We start from the raw sequence: 22,218 nt of genomic DNA, 5'->3' as shown, positions 1-22,218 counted from the left end.
AAAATAAAGGAAAGAAAGCCTAAAAAAGAAAATGAATGCAGCCACCACATTGGTAAATTACAACATATCACATTTTTGCTTTTGGGTTTAGATAGGCTTTGATTTCAAACACCTAAAATCAGATGCTGGATTCAGTCAAGGAAAACCAAGAAGGAAACTGCACTTGAATGAACGTTTGAAGCAAACACCATTTCACAGAGACAGCGTAACAATTCTACTTTAATAAGTTGCTCCTTATAGCTGCTAAAGCTGTCACTGGGTTTTAGTTTAAAGCTCTTATTTTCAGCAGGATTCTATTCTGTAGAATTTTACAGTACATCAGGATTCAGGCCACGTGTGTACAATTCATTAGCTGCTAATATGAATCTCACTTTTTTATTCAGGTTGACATTTTATAGTTCTGTAACACTATAAAAAAAAAAAAAAGACAAAAAAAAAAAGAAAATTCTTTTACCTGGGTACTGATCCATACATCCGCTGAGGCTCTGTGCTTCTAAACACACAATAAGCAATAACATTACTATCTCAGATCATGGGAGATGAGAATGAATGTGATTACTAGTGTCCATTGGGGATAACTGATGTACAATGAGGCTGATGATAATGAAGCATTTCTTGACAGGAATTATGAGAGTTCTGTAAGAACCATTGCTGCAATTTCCTGTAACAAAGGTGATAAAAACATAATGTTCTGAAGACGGAGGTGATCAAAGTGTCTGATTACAAAAATGCACATTCCAGATGGCGTTTTTCAAATGCATACTACTGCTACTATATTATGTATTACAAATGTATAATGTTACTAGATTATGTACTGGTTGTGTATATGTTTTCTGTTTTTCCTCTTATGTGTATATAGCATTCACAATTATGAATGCAGAGCATTATTCAAACATTTTTTAATCTGTCTACTATATTATGTATCACAAGTAGGGATGCACCATTTTTTAGGTATCGAGTACGAGCACTGATATTTTTTTATCGGTACTCGCCGATACTGAGTACTGATACCGGCATCCCGAGGTAGCCTGCACCCGGCTTCCTGATTGCCTGTGGAGCCGGCTTCACGCGCCGTTACGACACTACGGGGCAGCCTGGCTTCCTGACCAATTAGAAAGCTGGGCAGCGGGTCATGACCTGCCACCCAGCTTCCGGATTGGTCAGGAAGCCAGGCTACCCCGCAGTGTCGCTAAGCAGCTTGTAGCTGGCTTCCCAGCCAATCAGGAAGATGGGTCATGACCCGCCACCCGGCTTCCTGATAGGCTGGAAAGCTGGCTCTATGCTCTCTCTTGGCACTGCTGGTCAGAGGGAATCTCCCCCTGACCAGCAGTTCCGGTATCAGGGTATCAAGTCAAGTTTTAGAGCATTCAAGTTTTAGAGCATTTGGGGGAGTACGAGTACTCCCCCAAATGCTCAGCACCGGAGCATCTCTAATTACAAATGTATATTATTACTGGGTTATGCACTGGTTTTGTATATTTTTTTTCTGTTTTTGCTCTTGTGCAGCATTCACAATAATGAATGCAGAGCATTGCTCCAAAGCTTATTACTCTATCTACTCATTCTAATGTTATCCCAAAGTCAGAACCTTGCAAGTAATTAAAGCCAAGATTCATACGCTAGCTAAGGTTACCACTAGCTAAGGTTACCACTGGCTAAGGTTACCACATAAGTGCACAATTCCTTAGGGCTCATGCACATGGGTGTAAAAATGCTGCATTCAGATCTGTACAGTTCATAGTTTTTTAAATGGGATCACTACAAACCATACATGCATTTACTTTTGCATTTAAATAAGTATAAAAGCGGGTAACAGGAAAGGTCTAAGGCCCTGTCATGCTGATACCATGCCCATTATTGGGGGTGCTTTTAGAGGGGTGCTTAAGAGAGGGTGCTGTCATGGAAGTGTTTATATCCAACACACCTGCTCCCCATGGGAGACAAGTAAGTTGCAATCTTTTTCCTTGGAAAGTGGCATAACATCACTTACCCATTCACCAGTGGTAATAAGCATTCCCCACCTTTGTTAAAAATAAAGTTCTGCATTACTCCAACGTAAAAAAATACATTATCGGTATCCAAATTCAGGTCTTTTTTCACACTGGCTGACATAAAAAGGGACCATAGGCTCCCTACTTCCAAACTCCTTTAAAGAGAGGGATGGCCAGAGATTGGTTATAACCACTGCAAATTTAGCTCCTCAAGGGCCCTTATCAATATAACTATGTACAATACCATAATCCATATAATACCAACTTTATATGGTATCACTGATATAATTCACAGCAATTATATATTTATATATAGTTATCATACCTATACACTCAATGTCAAGATGAGTATACGAGCAAATAACACTAGTTGCCAGAAGATAAATGAATACAAAGCATATGGTCACAACCACTCCTAGATTTATAAGGGTATATAGGCAAAAATCTATAAGAAGCCAGGAGAAATATGGTCACAAAACCTGCAGGACGACATGGGAATTACAGGCACAAGACCACTACATGATGTTGAGAAAATAGAAACAAAGACCATTAAACACCAGGAAGGAAATGAGCACAAAATCCACTGGAAACTGCACAAATACAGTAACATAAACAACAGAATTGGTGGTAAATACAGGTGCTACAATCACAAGACAACACGGGTAATGTGGGCACAATAACCACTAGACACCAAGCTTGATTCCACATGAAAGGTGGGAAAGAGAAGTATCTTCTCCCAAGCCAGGGGAGGCATAACAGTAACAGATAAAAAACATTGCAAGGTTCTAATTACTGTTTAAACACAATAAACACACGTGCAGTAATTATTGTCTATAATAGCAACAGTTCTAAAAAAATTTTATGTTTTGTTGTACTTGGGGGTCTTATCAACTGGATTGTTATGTCTGAATAGATGTAAACTAGAAACATACAGGGTTAGGCAAAGCATAGTAAGAGAAAAGCCAGAATCGGATGGACAAATACAGTACCAAGTTGAGTTAGTGTCAAAAGACAAGCGGGGGGGTGGGGGGGGGGGCAATTCCAGAAGATCAGTCATGCTGGGCATCAGAAATGAATCAAGTGACAGGAATTTAAGTCAGGAATGCACCAAGGTAAGGGCCAGCATCGTACACCCAAAGGTGAGAAACAAAGCAGAGGTTGGTGACTGAAATAACAGCTAGTATAATGCATCCACAAACATTGTAGAAGAACTCTAAACTAGACATCACCCATTGGCAGCAGACTTTCTTAAACAGTTGGTTAAACTAACCAGTGAGGCTGGTTGGATTTTTATTTAACAACTACACCAATTAGAATCCTGAACTTCTCAACATGTTTCAAAGTTCTGATTTCTTCAGCAGTCGTGCTATTTAATATTTCACATGAATGTGTTTAAATAAGAATGAATGATGACTCCAACATATAAATTAATACTCTGAAAAATGAATTCTAAACAAATATTTTAAATGTGATAATATACCTGTCAACTCAATGAATATTATTTTAATGAAATGGTCACTAATAATGCAAATGATTAAATGACAGAACACTGACCTCTACACAGGCCCCAGTGACTGCATCACAAATGGTGAGGACTGATAAGTTCTGAGAACGATTTAACCATTGCACAGCAAGCTGAATGTTCGTCACCCAGCTGACCAGAGTGATGTAATATTCCCTACAGGAAAAAGACTTATCAGAAAGGGAGCTGTATGCCAAATTACCACCTCTGCCTTCTTTTTTGTAAAAACTTAAATTATGTGAGGATGCAGCTGCACGCAGGTACTCGCAGACCCAAACCTGCACATCAGTGTGGGTCTGGGTGCCTGCACTTGGAGGCAGACAGTGTGTGTCCAACTGCAGGCACCTGGATCTCCACAGACGTGCAGGTTTGGGTCTGCGTGTAACCGAATGCAGCCGCATCCTCCCAGTACTGGTTGCTGCACACAATTACACATAGCACTTATCCCTCCTGGGATAGGGTCTTTGCACGGGCGTGAATGTGAATAAGCCCTTGTAGGGGCTGATTTATAAATGTTATATGCTGCTAAACACTAAGCTAATGCCGTTCCCACAGCACTAGTGCCACTAGGTGGTGCTGAGGAGCATAGGAAATGCCTGTGCTCCTCAATGCCATCCAGTGGCACTAGTGCCATGTGAATCACTTCCACCCAGCTATATGTTGGGCAAACATTTATAAATCAGCCTGATATTGATTAATTAAAGTCATTAAAGTCATTTTTTTCAGGATTAGGGAATGGTTAAAACATACCTCCCAACTTTGGTGGTGGTAAAGAAAAACACAATGTACAGTTTGTAAGCAAAGGCACACCCCTGCTATGGCCCCAGACCACAAAGAATATGCCAATCCCTCCACTGGCTTTCAATCACCCAAATAATAAAATTCAGAATATTAACAACCAGTTACAGAGCAATTCACAACTCTGCCCCCAGCAATTTTTCCAACCTTGTCAAAGTATCACCCTAACCGTCCTCTCCACTCCTCCCAAGACCTCCTGCTCTCTAGCTTTCTCGTCAACTCCTCCAACACTCGCCTCCAGGACTTCTCTGGAGTCTCTCCCATCCTCTGAAACTCCCTACCTCAACCTGTCCGGCTATCTTCTACTCTGTCTGCCTTTAGGAGATCCCTGAAAACACATCTCTTCAGGGAAGCCTATCCCGCCTCTACCTAACCTCTGAACTATAACTTTCTCAAACAACTCATTCCCACACGGCTACCACCTTTTGTGCCACTTGCCCCTCCCTTTTTGAATGTAAGCTCTCAAGGGCAGGGCCCTCCTAATGGTCCTAAATTGTATGATAACTGTAATGTTTTCCCTATATTGTAAGCGCTGTACAAACTGCTGGCGCTATATAAATCCTGAATATTATTATTATTAATAATAATAATAATAATAATAAATTAGCATGCATACACTGTCTGGTTAAACCCACAAGTTCTTTTTTTACTATTTTCTAGCCTTTATACTAGCTTTTTAAAATAGGAAACACGGAGTTTGAATGAAAGGCTTTTGGAAGATAAATAGTACATTTTGTGCATACAGGTCTACACATCTGACCACAAAGAGGGACAACTAAGGAGAAAAGAGAGACACAAGTTTTTGGTTCCAAATGAGGGACAGGTAGGACCTATGGTGAAACCCATGTCATGGTTTATTTTTGCCTACTGTGCCCTATTAGGAAAGGGGGTGGGGGGGTTACCCTATACTTTTGTCCTGAGAAGAGAAGAACCAACTCAAAATGTTGGATTTTTTCTCAATTTTAGATCCTGTAACATTGGTTATCAGTACAAAAAGTGAATGTTTTTTCCTAATGTGATAACGACAGCAATAAAAAAAAAAACCTCCCCACACTTTGAAAAACATTTTGGCTTGAGGTAAACCTAATATTCTATGCAAGCAGGGCTTAGCACTAATAAAGTGGCCTTCTCCACTCTGTCTCAACTGGCTTTATTTTATCCAGCTCTGTGTATCTCCTGCATTGGGTTCCTGAACTAGGGTCACTATTTACATGAATTGTTTAATCTTCTTTTCATGTCTTTGCATGGGTTTCCTCTGAGTACTCTGGTTTTTATCCCACAATCCAAGAACATCCTCTGGCTTTTGGCCAGAACGGGTCACAGAATGAGGATGCTTTTCTGAAGGAGTAGAGGTTGGTCACTCTAGCAAAATGAATATGCACTTCATAAAGTCAATGTTGAACATGTATGAGGGACATTTTTCAAACTGGATTTTTGTTATCACATGGTTGGATATTCCAAGTCAACATAGCTTGATCTTACTCACTAACATTAATGTTGACGAGTGAACATTCACATGAGTGAGCTAAGTGACCAGCCTCTACACCTTTACTAAATCAACCCCTTTGCATGTGTACATGATTGTGGTCAATAAATTAGACTCAAAGCTCCTCAGGGGCAGAGAATGAAGTGAATGGTTCTAGGCATTCAATAAAGCAGAATACACTGGTGCTACATAATACAGGAAACAAATGGTGTTAATTCAGCTACATTCACCTGCCACATTTTACTTAGCAATGAAGCATGAATTGAAAAATGTTGTCTCGGTAATGATTTATACTGAATTAGGATTGCTAACAGTAATATCACAGTACATGCAAATGTCACACAGCTATAATGTAGAGGGAACATTCAACCTTAGAGCTCTGTTAAGAAGTTACATTTTCAATGCTAAAGATAAAGTCAGCTCATCTGGAAAAAAACACCTCCTGTCAAGCATATTAAAATTCAGTGAAGCAGCAGAGCACATAAACATCCTTGCCTATGCATACATTAATATGATGGAATGATCTTGCCAACTTTTCATCATCGTACAGAAATATATTGCATGACGTCACTGCAGTACAATGTGACTGGAAATGTTAATCTGCAGTCATAGACACTATGTACTGCACAGACACCTTCAGATGAATCTGCACATTAGAATGACTGTACAAGCATATTATATCATCCATTCAGTACTTGTCTGGTTTACCTGTACTCAAAAGAATCAGGGCGAAGGATCTCCACAGTGTGTGATGGACCATATAGATTGACAACAAACACTTTTACTACGGGAATGGCCTGTCCTGCCTGTAAGATAACAGAGTAAAGTGCTGTGTTGTGCTTTCCACTTTCTGAAGCTTTTAATGAGCATATGCATTACCAAGCACATTAAAACAACCCTGTCGAGGAATTCTCTATTTCATTTTCTGAATCACTGACCTGGAAAAGGAATGTAAATCGGTAGGTTTGACTTCACTTTAACTTCCTTTCTTGCATGCTTCTTCTTCTAGGCAGTGATTTGTAGTGAAGCCAGAGACAGACAAGCAACCAGCATTTTCAGAAGGGCATGCAAAACAAGCAAGTCCCTGCTGCCAGGGCCAGTCCCACGTCCCTTTGCTTACAGAGGTCTCCCATAGTTCCCAAACCTTGCCCAGTCCTAATGCATACAAAGGAATACAAAGGAATTGGGTCCACATTGCTAACCGCTAGACTGAGGTTTATTAAAGCAGAACTATGGGCAAACATGTTATTAACCCTTGCAGTGGGCTACCTCTGGATTCCACGGCTTAAGTGGTTGTTTTTGTCTAGGTGCTAAAAAAAGTTATACCCACCTGATCCTCGTAACTGACTTACTCTTAGACTAGTCCCTGGAGCCTCTCTCCCCTTCTGCTGCAGTGGTCTAAGGATCCTTAAATCATCACGTTTTGTAGACAGTCTACATACTATCACTGCAGCGGAGTAAGAGGCAGGCTTCAGGGACCAGAGTAGCAGCCATCTGGCTCCACGGGTGAGTATAACTTTTTTGTAGCACCTAGACAAAATTAAGCACTTAACTCTTGCAGTGCGGGGGTAGCCCCCCTGCAAGGTTTAGGACTATATTTGCCTGGAGTTCTGCTTTAGGTATCTATGGTCAGAAACTAAAAATTAATTATGTATTTCCATATTGAATTTGCACAATTTCTATTCCCACTCCTAATAACCATATCAATCTAGAAGTTTGCAAATCTACCTTTTAAAACCTTTATTAAAGATCCCCATAGGATATACTTCCTCAGAGCACTGACAGAATTTCACTCTGCCCTGTGAATAAACACTTCCTTGTGTCAGAATTTTCACAGAGCCTGCCTTCTGAAATACAACTCAACATCTGAACAATGTAACATAACCTATTGTTTGCTGGAAGCAATGCATGATGGGTTATGTAGACCTGAGAAATCAAGATTGCATCACATCAAGCAGCAGGGATAGAGACGCAAAGCACACTGGGAAAGTTGTTGAAAGTGATGGCCAGAGAGAAGACAGCACTTGCTACATAAAAGGGATTTTTCTAGAAAGCTTTGATTGTATTGTTAGTGCATAGTATGAATTCCTATTACAATGCTGATTTTATAACAGGATAGTATATGGTGGGACTTTACAACTCCTTTAATATAAATGGATGCACAGGGCAGACAGGTATCAGAATAAAGAGTCTTCACATATTTCGCACACTAAGTCCTTAGTTATAACTCATGAGCACTGTGCGTGCAAAACACATCAAGGCTCCTTGTCTGGATACCTGCCTGCCCTATGAATCCATTTAATATTAATAAAACACAGTTTAGCAGAGAGCAATGTGGACCCTTTTTTTGGATTTCTTTATTTTCAGAAGGATGTTAACAATGGCTGCTTAGAAATGTCTCACAGTACAGGCTTCTTTTATTAAGCACTTGCCTTAGCCATGTTACTTTTTCCTTTTTTTTTTTTATATATGTCTTATGTTACAAATAATTTAAAAATAAATTACTGTATTTACTTTTTTCATTCTTTGTTGCATCTGATTTGCTGATCTTCTGGAGTCTCTTTGCAGCCCCTTTCTGTCAACATGCATACATACACTCTAACGATGACTACAGGGCAGGTTTCCTGATGACAACAGTGGATCATGCCTGCATCATGTGTATTAAAATAGCCACTTGCAGTCTCCATCAGAGGCCTATGTGATAGGGTGACAACACAGGAGTACAAGTGGTAGGCAGGGACAGAGGATTCTCACCCTACAACAGGAAGTGCCTGAACAAGGACCCTTATGGTAAGATCACCAAGTATTGTTTTACTAAAAGCTGCAGATGTAAAAATATTGAAAGTGACTTTTGAAATTAATATGATAAAGCTTAGATAAGATTTCAGTGACTGGGTTTACAAATATTTAAAAAGATCTGTATCTAAAATCCTTTTTTTAAACTACAGAACAGAAAGCATGTAAAAGGTATCAAATAAAACAGAAAAATTAAAATATTTACACTAACTACAATACAATATTTGCTCCTCTGATTATACACACATTGCCCGGTTTGGTTAAGCCTCTTTATACAATATTTTATACAGACAAATGCTTTTAAAATGAATTTTCTGTTCTGTTAAAAAATATAAATTTCTGTAAACCTGGAAAAAAATAAAGATAAGACAAAGCAGGCCTTTTCATAGTTAATTAATTTCTTCTTCAGCAGTTAGGGAAGTATTTTACATAAGTCAATACGTGAAAGTGACATTTATAACGTCTAGAGAAGACACTGCCAGAAGTGCGCAGCTCTTGTAATAAAGTTTATTTGCAAATCTATATGCTAATGACTAAATTAACAATCATGGGCTGATTAATTAACATGCTCTACACACCTCGTACTGCTTCAGCCTAGCTAAACAAGATGTGCCACAGCCTCTCCAAGGACGAGAAGTTAAGGGATATTAGAAACCACACTAACACTCATAGAATAGTATTGAGCCCATAGCTATGTATTCCGTAAAAATGCATTATATCAAGGTGCCCACAGGCATTAGATGGCCATCAATTCTGGGAGGATCAGATATTTTTTCTCTTTTGGGCAAAGCAGACATCTACAGAAGCATATTTAGATGCATTCCTACAATAAAGAGAGGCAAAACCTGCAATTTAGGCTGATGTGCCACTAAGAGTGACCATTACTGGGGCAACAAATGAGCTTTTCATTCATCCTCATAGTTCTAGCCGACCTGTGACAATGAAACTGTCACAGGTCGGCTCAGTAGATCGGGAGGTGAGCGAACACATACCGGCGTTCGCTCACTTCTCGCTCTTGTCACGGCACAGAGCCGTGACAGGGGAATGGCTGGATTCCCCGCTCCCATCCTCCAGCGCTGACTGGCGGAACGGACGGGGGAGGGTACAGCTGGCTCTGCCTCTAGATAGGCAGAGCCAGCTGTCACTCATGCAGCTGGACGGATCCAGACATAATTGTCGGCATCCGTTTCAGCTGTGGCGTCTGAGTATACCGCGAGCTGTAGCTCGCTGTATACTGCAGCGTCTCAGTATACCGCGAGCTGTAGCTTAGGGTGACGGGAGGACGCTAGTTTGTGTCCTCCCGTTACCCTTAGGAGAACTATGGGGAAAAGCCCTAACCCCATAGTACTCCTTTAATTCAGTGCTAGGGCACATTGCAGCCCCATTCCTTTTAAGGCACAAAGCCCCGGTCCCTGACACTGCCTTAGATGTCTATGTGTGGTTCATCATACACTTCTTATATACCAAGTAACGGGTAAATAAAACTAAAAGAAGTATTCTCCATGAGATTTATTGAAAAAATACCAAAATGTATACAGTACATTAAAGGCATAATAAAATCATTACCTTTGGGTAGGCATAATGTGTGCTGGCTGGGTAGTCGGCACCCACAAAGTGTGGCAGCTCCATGTTAGGGACACGGCTAGTGTTGATAGAGAGATAGGCTAACCTAGCCCCATCAGGAGACCACCAATAAGCAGCATAACTGTGCAGCACTTCCTCTGGAAAACAAACTTTTCATGTTAAGTATTTATTTAAAATGATCTTACCATTACTCTTCAGGTTAACCGCAAAGAGCAGGTTTACAGTAAAGGATAGATGTAGAGTAACAAGACTCTAAATCCTGCAATAAGCATCACCAAGTGACAGGAATTGACTTGGAGGAAGAGTGTTGGAGAAACTGGAAAGTCTCTTCCTTCACATCTGATTATATATACATTCTATTTAACTTAGAACATTCTTTTTAATTTACACTTTATAACCTACAATGTATGTGTAGCCAAAACTATTTTTTGGATGGAGAAGGGAAGAGTTCAAATCCCTGTCTTTTTTTGCTGACTGTGTCCCATGAGATTTCATTTTACTTCCTGTCTCATGGAAGCAACAGGAAGTGGGTGGATATCTATACAAAGTGAGTGGATTTCCCTGTTAGACAGTTGTCACCTGATCTATCCAAAACTATTTTGGCCATACATACACTTTAAAGTAATTATGTATTAACTGTTAGTATAACTGTCCAGGGCTATGATGGAAAGCCTTACTGGCCAAGAGGAATACACAAGAGGCAGGAGGTGGGCAAGCTTCGGGCAATATTAGAAAGGCTCCAGGAGGCTACTGCTGGTATGCACCAATACTTCATACCTACTGCAGTTGGATTCCTCCATATTAGAGAGTCTTTTGTAAAAATAAATATAAACCTCAAATATAAATGAAAGAGTTCGTACCACCGCTTGCCCAGGGTTAAGTGGGGTATAAATACTGAAAGATGTGCTGTAAAATCTGCACATGACCCAGCCCCATCAATGCAGTATTAAAACAGCTATCTGCAGAGTGTCCCCTGGGACATCCTACTAAAAAAATGACTGGGACCACTAATTCAGAGCAGCCCCACAGACCTGACCCTGGGAAGTGATGATGCCATTCATCTACATCTAAGGTCTGCATTTACTTTTTTTTGTTAATGAGGAAGGCAGGGTGGGTTATGGATGTTTCTCTGTAGTTTCTAAGTTGGTTTCTTTGGCTGTTACAATGTATTTATTAAAGGGTAACTAACATTGTTTTAATAGTGTATTTCATTTATTTGAATGTTTACAAGCTTTTAAACCAATTGTGTATTTCTTTTTTTTACATTAATTGTATAAAATCTTCATTTTAAAGTAGACATGTAATGTAGCATTCTATGTTTTCTAGTAAAACCGTCCAGTGCTAGCTCCTCACTGGTGGGCTTCCTCTCTCTAAATGGAAATTCATACAGAGCCATAGCAACTAGAGAAGGGAATTTGTGCGAAGTGCCTGCTCTCACTTATTCAGCCTGTAAGCTGCTGGCTTTTTCTAGGGGTATGCCTTTACATAAAGGGCTTAATGTATGACCAATGCATGTCTGTAATGCGAAATACTAAAAAAATTAAATGTTAATCTTAGCCTACACTTCTAATTGGACAAGGTCCAAAACTAACAGTAATATTTCTAAGCTCCTTTAGAGTGATGGCAAACACAAGCATGTATGCATGCATAGAGATATGCATTGCAAATGCAGGCACATATACAGTACTGACAGGTATAGTGTAGATTACATAATGGAGTGGAACAGTTTTACCAAAAACCTATAATTGTATTGAAGTCACATGTGTAAATTCTTTGGCTTTACTTGTCAAAACATTATGAATAACTTCTATGAACAATACACCTGAAAATCAAGTTCCATTTTATGTGGTTGTGTTGTATACATTGTATTCATTGTTTTGATCGCGCCTCGAGGTTGTTTATGTACTTGACCTATTAATTTCTATATACTACTTCAAAATTAACATTTATTTAAGAGAAACTTCTTTGAGCATCTGATTTAACCAGAAATAATTCCAGGTGCAGTGCATGTTATACAGACTGACCTTGGTAAGTCCAGTCAGAAATACCATTGAGCACACTCTCTGAATCCCCTGAGGAAGTAAGTCGTAGCACCGGACCTAAAGCTGATTCTTGATAGTATATATCATTATTGAAGATAAACACCTAGAAAGCACATCACATATAAAGATAAGAAACAGCATTTTATATCCTCAAAACCACTCAAGCACAGGGAGAACATGCATACCACATGCATTTAGTGTCCTTACCAGGCTTTGAACCTGGAACCACCCAGTGCTGCAAGGTGATAACAGAAGTGCTAACCACTATGGCAAACTTCTTTATCTGGATGTATCATGGTTGCAATAAACAACTACCCTTTTTGCGTGTCTGTACTGTTAAATATTAGGATTTACATCATTTATAAACAGTAGTATTGTCTTTACAAAATTGATTTGAATAAGAAAAATAACATGTTTCCAATGTGCCCAGCTCCTAAATTTGCTATTTAATCGCTGGGTACATTGGAAACAATTTACTACATTATCTAAATGGACCATAAGCACAGTTGCCAAATCTTTATGATGAAAACACAAAGGATTCTGTTTCTAAACACTAACTAGAGCCATTCTCCCTCTGCAAAATTATGTGCATGTTTATTCTGTGCAAATGAAGGCTGAAATTAACATTCTTAGTATATTTTGTTTTTTAGATCAAATGCAATATTTGCAACATTATGGACACTAGACAGAGCTAAGAAGCACAGGAAAGAAGTTTATTTCTTATGCTTCTCTGTTGCATCTAGTTTTCTTTTCAGGTCAAATGTAATATTTGGAAAATACTGCATTATGGCCACTAGATAGAGCTGAAGAGCATAGAAAATAAATACTTATTTTCTATGCCCCTCAGCTCCATCTAGTGACTGCAATAGGTGTTTTCTGAATATTGCATTTGACCTGAAAAGAAAATATACTAAGAAAGTTTGTTTTTCCCTCTATTTGCACAGAATGAATGTTCACATGTAATCGCAGGGTAAATGGTTCTGCAAATTGTTCATAAAAAGACCCCAAAGATAGGAAGTACAGGGTAATATTTATTATATGAAGGAAAAAACGTGTATTCAAAATCACAACTATCTAGTCCTGCATTCAAATGAACATCAAACATACTACTTTAGGTGGCTCTTAGCTTTGATGCCCATCCACTATGATTGGGCGCTGGTCCGGTTTGTTTGTAAGTGTTAAACACGTCAGAGTTGTATCCTGTGCTTTTTATTAAATAAAAAAGTTTTTCACAATCAGGTTGTTTGTTGAATCCTTTATATGCTTGGTACTTATCTAGTCCAGCAGTACAGAAGTAATGATATTTAATGCAACAGTAACAACAAAATGTGCAGCCAAGCATGTAACAATACAAATGACACAATATTTAGAGCGGAATTTGCAGCTACAGTACATTTAAATGATTAAACAGAAGAGCAAAGAGCTGCTTAGGCTATGTGAACTTCAAAAATAGTCCTCAGAAATTAAGTAGCAAAATAAGGAGCAGCATAAGCAATACAAACATCAAAGGTGCTTTCCAAGATCAATCCGGTATAGCTATGCCCTTAAACAAAGTAGCAGTGGTAGTCAGAAATTGCGCTACTCCAAACGTGGAAAGCATTACTTAACTAAATGTTGAAGTCTTTCAGAACCAGATTCATATGCATGTTCATTATATTATATACTGTACATAACAAGAAAAGCTACCGTGCACCATAGCACATACTCTATTTGACTTACAGCCCGGGGATGGTTTAGAGTTCCCCTTGAAAGTGAGGTTGATTTAGCACTGGGAGATGTTCCCAAAAAACTTCAAATGTACAAAACCTTTGGATTCTGCCATGCCAAACTAAATAGGATCACATTCCTTTTAACAATGTCGGAAAATTTCTATTCTCCTAATGGTGTATGTGCATTCCTCAGTGTGCAGGTCATATCTCATAAGTACTCATTTTAATGTGCTGCACTCTTATTTTCTTTGTGAAAACTAATCAAATCATTAGACTAGCAGTACCAGCCATATCACATTTGTCCATCTACAGCAGGAGTAGGCAACCTCGGCATGCCAGCTGCCGTAGAACTACAAGTTCCAGGAGGCATTGCAAGATCCTGACAGCTACAGACATGACTCCTAGAGGCATGATGGGATTTGTAATTTCACCACAGCTGGAGTGCCCAGGGTGCCAACCCTGATTTAAAGTTTGGAAATGTATCTGCTCTACTTCAAGAGAGCTCTTTCTATAACATGACCTAATTATAAGTATTTGAACAAACACTACACCATCACTAACGCGTTTCACTAATTGGGCTTAATCGTAAAGGACTGGACAGTGTGTCTTTTGTTTTCTGAAAAAAGGGTTTTATCTCCAGTGAAGATTCTGTGGAGCGTGGTGTTTGTTCAAAGACATGTGAGTTAGAGTGGCGGTGTGTCCAGTACCTGTACCTCCAAGGTATATCCCACCGCACTCCTGACCGGAAACAAACCCAAAACTCGGGTGGGTGCTGATGCGACCGCAGATGCCTCCGCCAATAGTGCAAAATCAGTAAATGGTCACTCGGACTCCAACTTGATGCAAAGTCAATACCTTTTATTGACTGGGATAGTGTCACATTTGCTACAATTGTGACACTATCCCGGTCAATAAAAGGTATTGACTTTGCATCAAGTTGGAGTGCGAGTGACCATTTACCGATTCATTACCTGTACCTGGAACACTATTGAGATGGAGGGAGCCAGGCTGAGAATAGAAGTGGTGTTGGGCTTGGTTTGGACTATATGAACTTATTTATGTTTGAGTTTTATGCTCCACCTGATTTTTTGATTTTTTATGCTCCACCTGATTTTTATAAATGCATAAGAAACATTTCTGGTTGTGTTATAAGCAGCTACTCTATGATATCACCACTGAGAAAGGCTGATTTGTTGTGATGTCTCACAGTCATTTTTAATAGGGTACCTAGGGTACCCAAGGCTCTAAAACTACGATTTTCTCCAGCTTGAGCAAAAGTGGCATCTTAGCATCTTGAACAGGCTATTTTTACTAAAGCTGACGTTGCTTTAGCTTGCCCAACCATTCCTACTGGTAAGTGTGGCAGCCATATAGTAATGGCCAATAGACATATGAGGGGGAGAGAGAATGGGCAATCGCTGACGGTTCACAAAGTCTCAGAGCTTTGCATGGCAGAATGGCCAGGCATTTGAAAAAACCAAGGGGTACTGAAAGCTTTTTCAGGTAAGTGCAAACACTCAATACCTTTTGAGCAGGCTTTTTTTTGGGTGACATTGTTTTTAAATCTGAGTATATTGTTGTGCATACTCTTTTACAACCAATCTTGCTCTTTATTTAAATTCAATCATGTGCTTGCTTTTAGGTAGACTAGCAAGTTCCGAAGTCCAAAGCTGCTTGAATGATGCTAACTCTTTATTCACCTTTACTTTCTCCTGGATATGCATTTTTTTACATTTCTTTCTATGACTCGGGCTCAGTTTGTGGTACCATATAAACCATGCAGGACACATGTCGGGCTGCAATGCCCATACAGCAACTTGCAGACTGAAATTGTAGGTGGTTCAAGGTCTTCGTTTGTACTAGCAGAATATTCTATGGCAGTCAATGTTATTTTGTTCCTTTTTATGTTGTGCTGGAGGGGGTTTGTCCTCAGGATCTTGTTCTGACTCAGCAGATTATGTCACTTCAAAAGATTTTGGATAAATAGGAGACCATCAATAATTATACTCCGGCTGATTGTGATATTGTTGTCTTGATGCAAAATTCTTTACTCTCTGTGGGCTACAAAGATACCTTATTTTGCATAGGCTTTGCATACTGTATATATTTTTAGGAACATGCAAGCTTTGCCTTCCACAAAATGAAGTGTGTTTCAGATCAGGTTTCCATGCCAAAGTTCATTTGGAATTTTCTCTGCAACGGTTTCCCAATAGGAGGTGATGGAGATACCCGATTCTTTCTGATATGTTGTTGATGTATCTGCATCGAAAAAGCTTCCTTCTAGCATTTAAAAGATAAAGTATGTTTTGCAATACCATTTTTACCTTGTGTGTCCCTTGTGTGTATTTTGTCCCATTATCTGTATGATATATTATTTGCATGTTCTCAAAATTGTTATTTACTTGGGTAAGATATGCTTAAAGGAGAACTCTATGTAAAAAAGAATAAACAGCCCAACAGTCCGGCACTCCTCTTCCAGGATGAATTACAACCAACACCATTCAAACCACGTACGGTGAGCTTGGGCTGTCAAAGACATCGCCCTGGCCCTGAGCTCACAGTACTGCTGCACTGAACAGTGCTCACACCTCATTATGGAGCACCATTTAGTGTAAGTACCGCTCGCTGCCTATGACTGACAAGAAGAGGAAGGACCCTTGACAACACATGACCATCCAGAAAATTGCTGGATTACAGGTATGTATTTTTTTATTTCTGGAGTTAGACTTTAAACTTTTATGACTGGTCATGAGTATTATTTATCCTTCCTGCATATGTAAAGTTGGCATAACACTAGTAATTTTATTGTCTTAAAGAGAAAAAACACTTGATTCCCCTGTCCACTCTAAACAAGGAGGATGGGGAGTTTCCCCCTACCTTACTATTGTAATCTGACAGCGGCAGGTGTGTTTTTTCAGAATACCTGAACAGTCACTGCAGCTGAATGTTGCTCCTTTGACAAAAGTAGTATGTTGGACGCTGGCTGCAGAGAGGACTGACGTCACATCAAATTATCTTCCCAGAGAGGAAAGAGGGTTGTTGAAACTTTATCGTTAACTGAAGAATCCCAGACAGAACTCAATATAGTAGCTGCCAATATCCGCCACACTTGAATGTGCGTGAACAATTTTCTAATACACATATAATAACTATAAATATATACAGTATACACACTGAGTGGAATTTATCAAAACTGGAGCAGATAAGATCTGGAGCAGCTGTGCATGGCAACCAATCAGCTTCTTTCTTCAGTTTGTTTAGTTAAGATTTAAAAATGAAAGAGAGAGGCTGATTGGTTGCCATGCACAGTTGCTCCAGATTGTGTCTGCTCCAGTTTTGATAAATTCCCTTCACTATGTATTCCTAACTTACCAGCTGACTCCCCTGAGGACCCCAGTCGGCATACTGCAGCATGGTCTCATTTTTTCCAGGTGGAGTGATGTTCCAGAAATGCCTGTATGTAACAAAGATGCTTAAATTGCACAAAACTGTATATTAAAATGTACATATACATGAATACACATGACACTGTATAACACTGTGCATTTTGACAACGTATAACACTGTGCTTGTAAGAAATCATTAATCACTTCACTGACAACACTATGCACCATGGCTGCACCATTTCATTTTACCTTGATTTACAACAAAAATAAAAAAATGAAATATTGCTGATATACTTGCCAAATTCAGCAATTTGTTTTATAAGCAGAATCATTACATGTGGCTGATATGTATCTACTAATATTTATCTGTTCTATTCTTCTATTAAAGCTTATATACCCTGATAGCTGACTGTGATCTCTTCAAGCATTAAATTGGACCTGAATCCAAAGAGTGAAGACTTGCTATACTATAGAGAACATCTAGAAATGCTAAATGTGCCTAAGCAGTATCCTTAAAGGAGAAGTATGAGCTGAGTGATTTTCACTCAACCTCATAGTTCGAGCCGATGTGTGACAATGAAACTGTCACACGTCGGCTCAATAGATCGGGAAGTGAGCGAACACATATCGTTGATCGCTCACTTCTCGATTATCTCCCTGCAGAGAGCCGTGACTGTCACTCAAAGCTCCCTGCAGGGATTCTCCCCCCTCCCCGCTCCGATCCTCCAGCGCTGAGTGGGGGAACAGACGGGGGAGGGGGCGGGTACAGCTGGCTCTGCCTCTAGATAGGCAGAGCCAGCTGTTAATAACGCAACTGGGTGGATCTCGACAGATCCCGGCTGCGGCGGTCTCAGTATACCGTGAGCTATAGCTCACGGTATACTGAGCTTTGGGTCACGGGAGGACGCTAGTTTGTGTCCTCCCGTGACCCTTAGGAGAACTATGGGGAAAAACACTTACCCCATAGTTCTCCTTTAAAGTGACTTAAACTCAGGAGTTAAACCTTAAAATTGCATTTAAGTACCTTAACTGTTAACAAATGTAACTCAGTTGTAAACCCCCAAACATCTCTGAATTCATGGTGGCTGTAGTTCACATAAGAGGGTGACAATGCTCTTATGGCATTGGGAGCTGGTGGTTACCCTATTAAAGAAGGCCTTAGAGCAGTACACTTCCTTTGCCTAAGCCTTATAGCTGTAAATCTGTTTTAGAGCTAAGGAATTGATGCCTCTGACTGCTAGTCTTATCAGATTCTGAGTGGGATTCACTACTGTGCTGCTTGCTGTTCTCCTTGGAAGAAACAACAGGTTCCCACTTAGCTACACTTCAGGGATCATCACATCAGCCTTCATGGGAAGCACAGTAGGACGCACAACTACGCACATACTGTAAAATTCTGCTTATTCAGACTGCAGTTATTCTCACTGGTGTTTTACAACTTTTGTCTTCAAAATCATCTTATAATTGATGAAGGAAAATTACATACGCAATGGTAGTGAGAAATACTGTGTAGCAGGGTGTGTTCACAGGAAGCACCTCAAGACACACAGCTTATGGATTGAGACACCTAATTAACACCACCCACCACATGGATACCATATATATCAACACAGGACATGTGTATGAATTTGTTCTATATAGGTTCTATATATACACTAGGAACCCAACTGATCTAACATGCATTGTGTTTGTATAGGGAAGGGTTTTGTTACTGCTGGGGAGGGGGATATATGTGTGCACATTTGGTAAATCCTGGTTATATATATTTTCTTGAAATAAATTTACTTTTTATACTTTATGCTAGTTTTGTTTGAAGAATATTAATTTGATTATGTGGTTTTTCAGCTAAGTGGGAGCCTGTTTCTTCCATATTCATTTTTAACACAGATAACAGCTGACAAACCAGGAAGTGTTTATAATTGTACAATTTGGTTTATATTTTGACATATTTTGTTGATCCATCCAACTTCCACCTTGGGTTCCCCCATTTCTTACATTACTGTTCTCCTTGCTGGAGAGGAAGCTGTACCTAAGGATCTACAGTTCTTACAGATCTCTCTGCTTCATTCATTCTGTGGATCTGAGCTTTCGGCAAATGTTCAAAGGCAAATGTGTGCAAAGGCAAAATGATCAGCTGCATAGAGCCTACAGGCAATACTGGTGAACATAGAGGACTGGCCTGCAGACAGACAGGTGAATGTCTTATGGGCCTGGAGAATGCGGCCAAACATTATGTAAACAGTACCTGGTGGGGGTCTGTGAATTCAAGCTGAAAATGTACCTGTCATTTACATACCTACCTCTCTGCGACAATCGTTCCAACCCCCAAGATCCCCAGCTGCATGATTCCTGTCAATGATCACAGTGCACTGGCCTTCACAAAGTCCCTAACTTGATTGACAGCTGCAGCCTAGATGCCACCTACACTCCATGTTTTTCTGCACCTGCGCCCCCACCCGCATTCTGCATTGCTAGACAACATCGTTGGTGACATCAGAAGCTTGGCTTGACGTCAGACCACCTGACCTCCTCCTCTCATCACCACTCTCTGCAACCTAAATCAAGAGCCCTCAAATATGCTCCCTGTGAGCTACAGGAGACAATGCTGCTGAGCTAGCTGGCTTTCTGTGTGTGGGCCCAGCAAGGAAGAGACACGTGGCAGTGGTCAGCCATATTCTTTAGTAGAAGCAACTAGGGTTGCCACCTTTTCTTCAAGCGAAACCCGAACACTCAATCGGCGCGTGGACATTTTTTTGGGAGAATGAGTCGCGGCTTATTCATATATAAAAATAGCCGCCCATTCATATGTAAATATCACAGTTGAGACTATTTTCAGTGGGGGGCCAGTAGCCCCTATCTTCATTTTGGTTGCCCCTGTCTGTCTGACATCTTGTGTCCGGGTTTCTGCTGCCATGAAACCCGGACACAGCATTTCAAACCCGAACTGTTCGGGTGAATCCTGGACAGGTGGCAACCCTAGAAGCAACTCACCTATTTCAACAGTTATAATATTCTTTAGTAAGTGAGGCAGGAGAAGCCTTAATTAAGCTGCATAATTGACTAACTGAATTTAAAAAATTAATATCCTGATGATGGGGCACAGTAAGATTGATATAATTTTAATGGGATCTGCTGTGTTGTGTCTGCGGTTTCCTGGGTCAGGGCAGGCACCAGAAAAGCCTAAACTAATTTGAATAATTGACTGACTATACATTAAAAAATAGTTATAGTGTCAATCACTCATTTCAGGACTAGACTTTTTTGCTGGGATTTGGACAGGAGACCATCCGGTTTAGCAAGTGAACCAGAAAAGCCCAAACGAATCTAATTGACTGACTAAAAATCTAAAACACTATATCCTGGGACACAATAACAATTGTCTAAGATTGGGGAATTGGACAGCTATCATCTTTAGCAAGTAAATCAGAACGGTGAACTGGCTAACTAACAATATGAAAACTGTATTGTGGGGCACAGTAAAAATGCTATTATTTCTTGTATTTCGGGGATCACACAATATTGTGTGAGAATGGTAATGGTGAGTATGGCGAAATCTGTTCTGGGATCACTCACTTGCACTGTATATATTTTACATGGATTCCTCAAATAAAATGTAATAAAAATGTGGCTTTATAAATTCATGATATATTAAATCTACATATAAAACCAAAATATTTTACCTACCTGCTCCTTATGTTGTATAAGCTGTAGGAAGCGATGAGGGACACGCCAGCAACCTTTAGTAGGATGAAATAATAATAAATAATAATATTTTCACCTACACATAATGCCTTGTTCATCTGGACGTAGCATAATTCTAGAAATGTTAATGTTTACACAATTATTATTATTATACAGGATTTATATAGCGCCAATAGTTTGCACAGCGCTTTAGAATATAAGGAAGACATTACAATTATTATTATTATATAGGATTTATATAGCGCCAACAGTTTGCGCAGCGCTTTACAATATAAGGAAGACATTACAATCACAATACAATTCAAGACAAGATGGTAAGGAGGGCCCTTCCCCTGAGGGCTTGCAATCTAAAATGGAGGGGGAAGTGATACATGAGGAGGTAGCTGTGTGGGGATGAATTGTTTGAGAATGTGATAGTTCAGTGGTTAGTTTGAGGTGGGATAGGCTTCCCTGAAGAGATGAGTCCTAAGGGATCGCCTAAAGGCAGTCATAGTGGGAGATAGTCGGACATGTTGGGGTAACAAGTTCCAGGGGATGGGAGAGACTCTAGAGAAGTTACATTAATTTTTTTATTCAGTTTCAATTTATATATTTTTTTATATACATTATTTGTCGATTATGAACACAATTTCCACAGAACGACAAAAAATGAATTATGAAAACAGGTTAATTTACTTTACCAAATCCAAGAGTATAACTATGCTTATCTTTTGCAGACTTCTCATTTTATAAACAGCCTTAAACATAAAGAAGCGGTGAGTCTTTCCTTGTGGCCCACAACCCATCCAAAGGCTGTGCATACAGCAGTACTGGCAGTGTTGGATGGTCACAGATCAACACTGAAAGTCTACCAACCATAAGGGACCTAGGTGGTTGTTTTCTAGGCCCTGCAAACACATATACCTTTAAAGGCTCTACATGAAGTCCAAATGCATTTTAGCTTTAGACCAAATCTCTACTTTCCACCTAGAGCATGTGTAATAAACAGCATACGAAAGATGGTTGTAGCTTACAAATCAGGGCTTCTTTACTTGTATTGACACAACTGGCAGGCGTTATATCAAACCAAACATCCAGATGATAAGTGTCAAAGGTAAAAATGTCAGAGTTACAAAATAGTATGTGAAAGAGAACATGTACAAAATAGTATGTGAAAGAGAACATGTACAAAATAGTATGTGAAATGAGTAGAAAGTGTAGAG

The 22,218-nt window shown here is 39.7% G+C and overlaps 1 protein-coding gene across 1 annotated transcript in view; it reads right to left on the bottom strand.

Moving 5' to 3' along the window:
* The window catches only part of LOC108796490 (inactive dipeptidyl peptidase 10-like), a 37,586-nt gene extending 16,554 nt beyond the window's left edge, over nt 1-21,032 (bottom strand). Inside the window, exons 1-7 of the mRNA XM_018567977.1 lie at nt 20,999-21,032; nt 17,301-17,382; nt 12,202-12,322; nt 10,160-10,314; nt 6,506-6,603; nt 3,546-3,669; nt 455-493 (exon numbers count right to left, since the gene is read on the bottom strand). Coding sequence (XP_018423479.1) covers nt 455-493; nt 3,546-3,669; nt 6,506-6,603; nt 10,160-10,314; nt 12,202-12,322; nt 17,301-17,342 — 579 coding nt within the window. The 5' untranslated portion in view covers nt 17,343-17,382; nt 20,999-21,032. The remainder of the gene's footprint in view (nt 1-454; nt 494-3,545; nt 3,670-6,505; nt 6,604-10,159; nt 10,315-12,201; nt 12,323-17,300; nt 17,383-20,998) is intronic.
* Nucleotides 21,033-22,218: the final 1,186 nt, after the last annotated feature.

The sequence above is a fragment of the Nanorana parkeri genome, unplaced genomic scaffold (assembly GCF_000935625.1).
Source record: "Nanorana parkeri isolate BGI_ZX_2015 unplaced genomic scaffold, ASM93562v1 scaffold1125, whole genome shotgun sequence".
NCBI classification, from domain to species: Eukaryota; Metazoa; Chordata; class Amphibia; order Anura; family Dicroglossidae; genus Nanorana; species Nanorana parkeri.
Note: the sequence above shows the minus strand (reverse complement) of the source record. Positions and strands in the feature narration are given on the sequence as shown.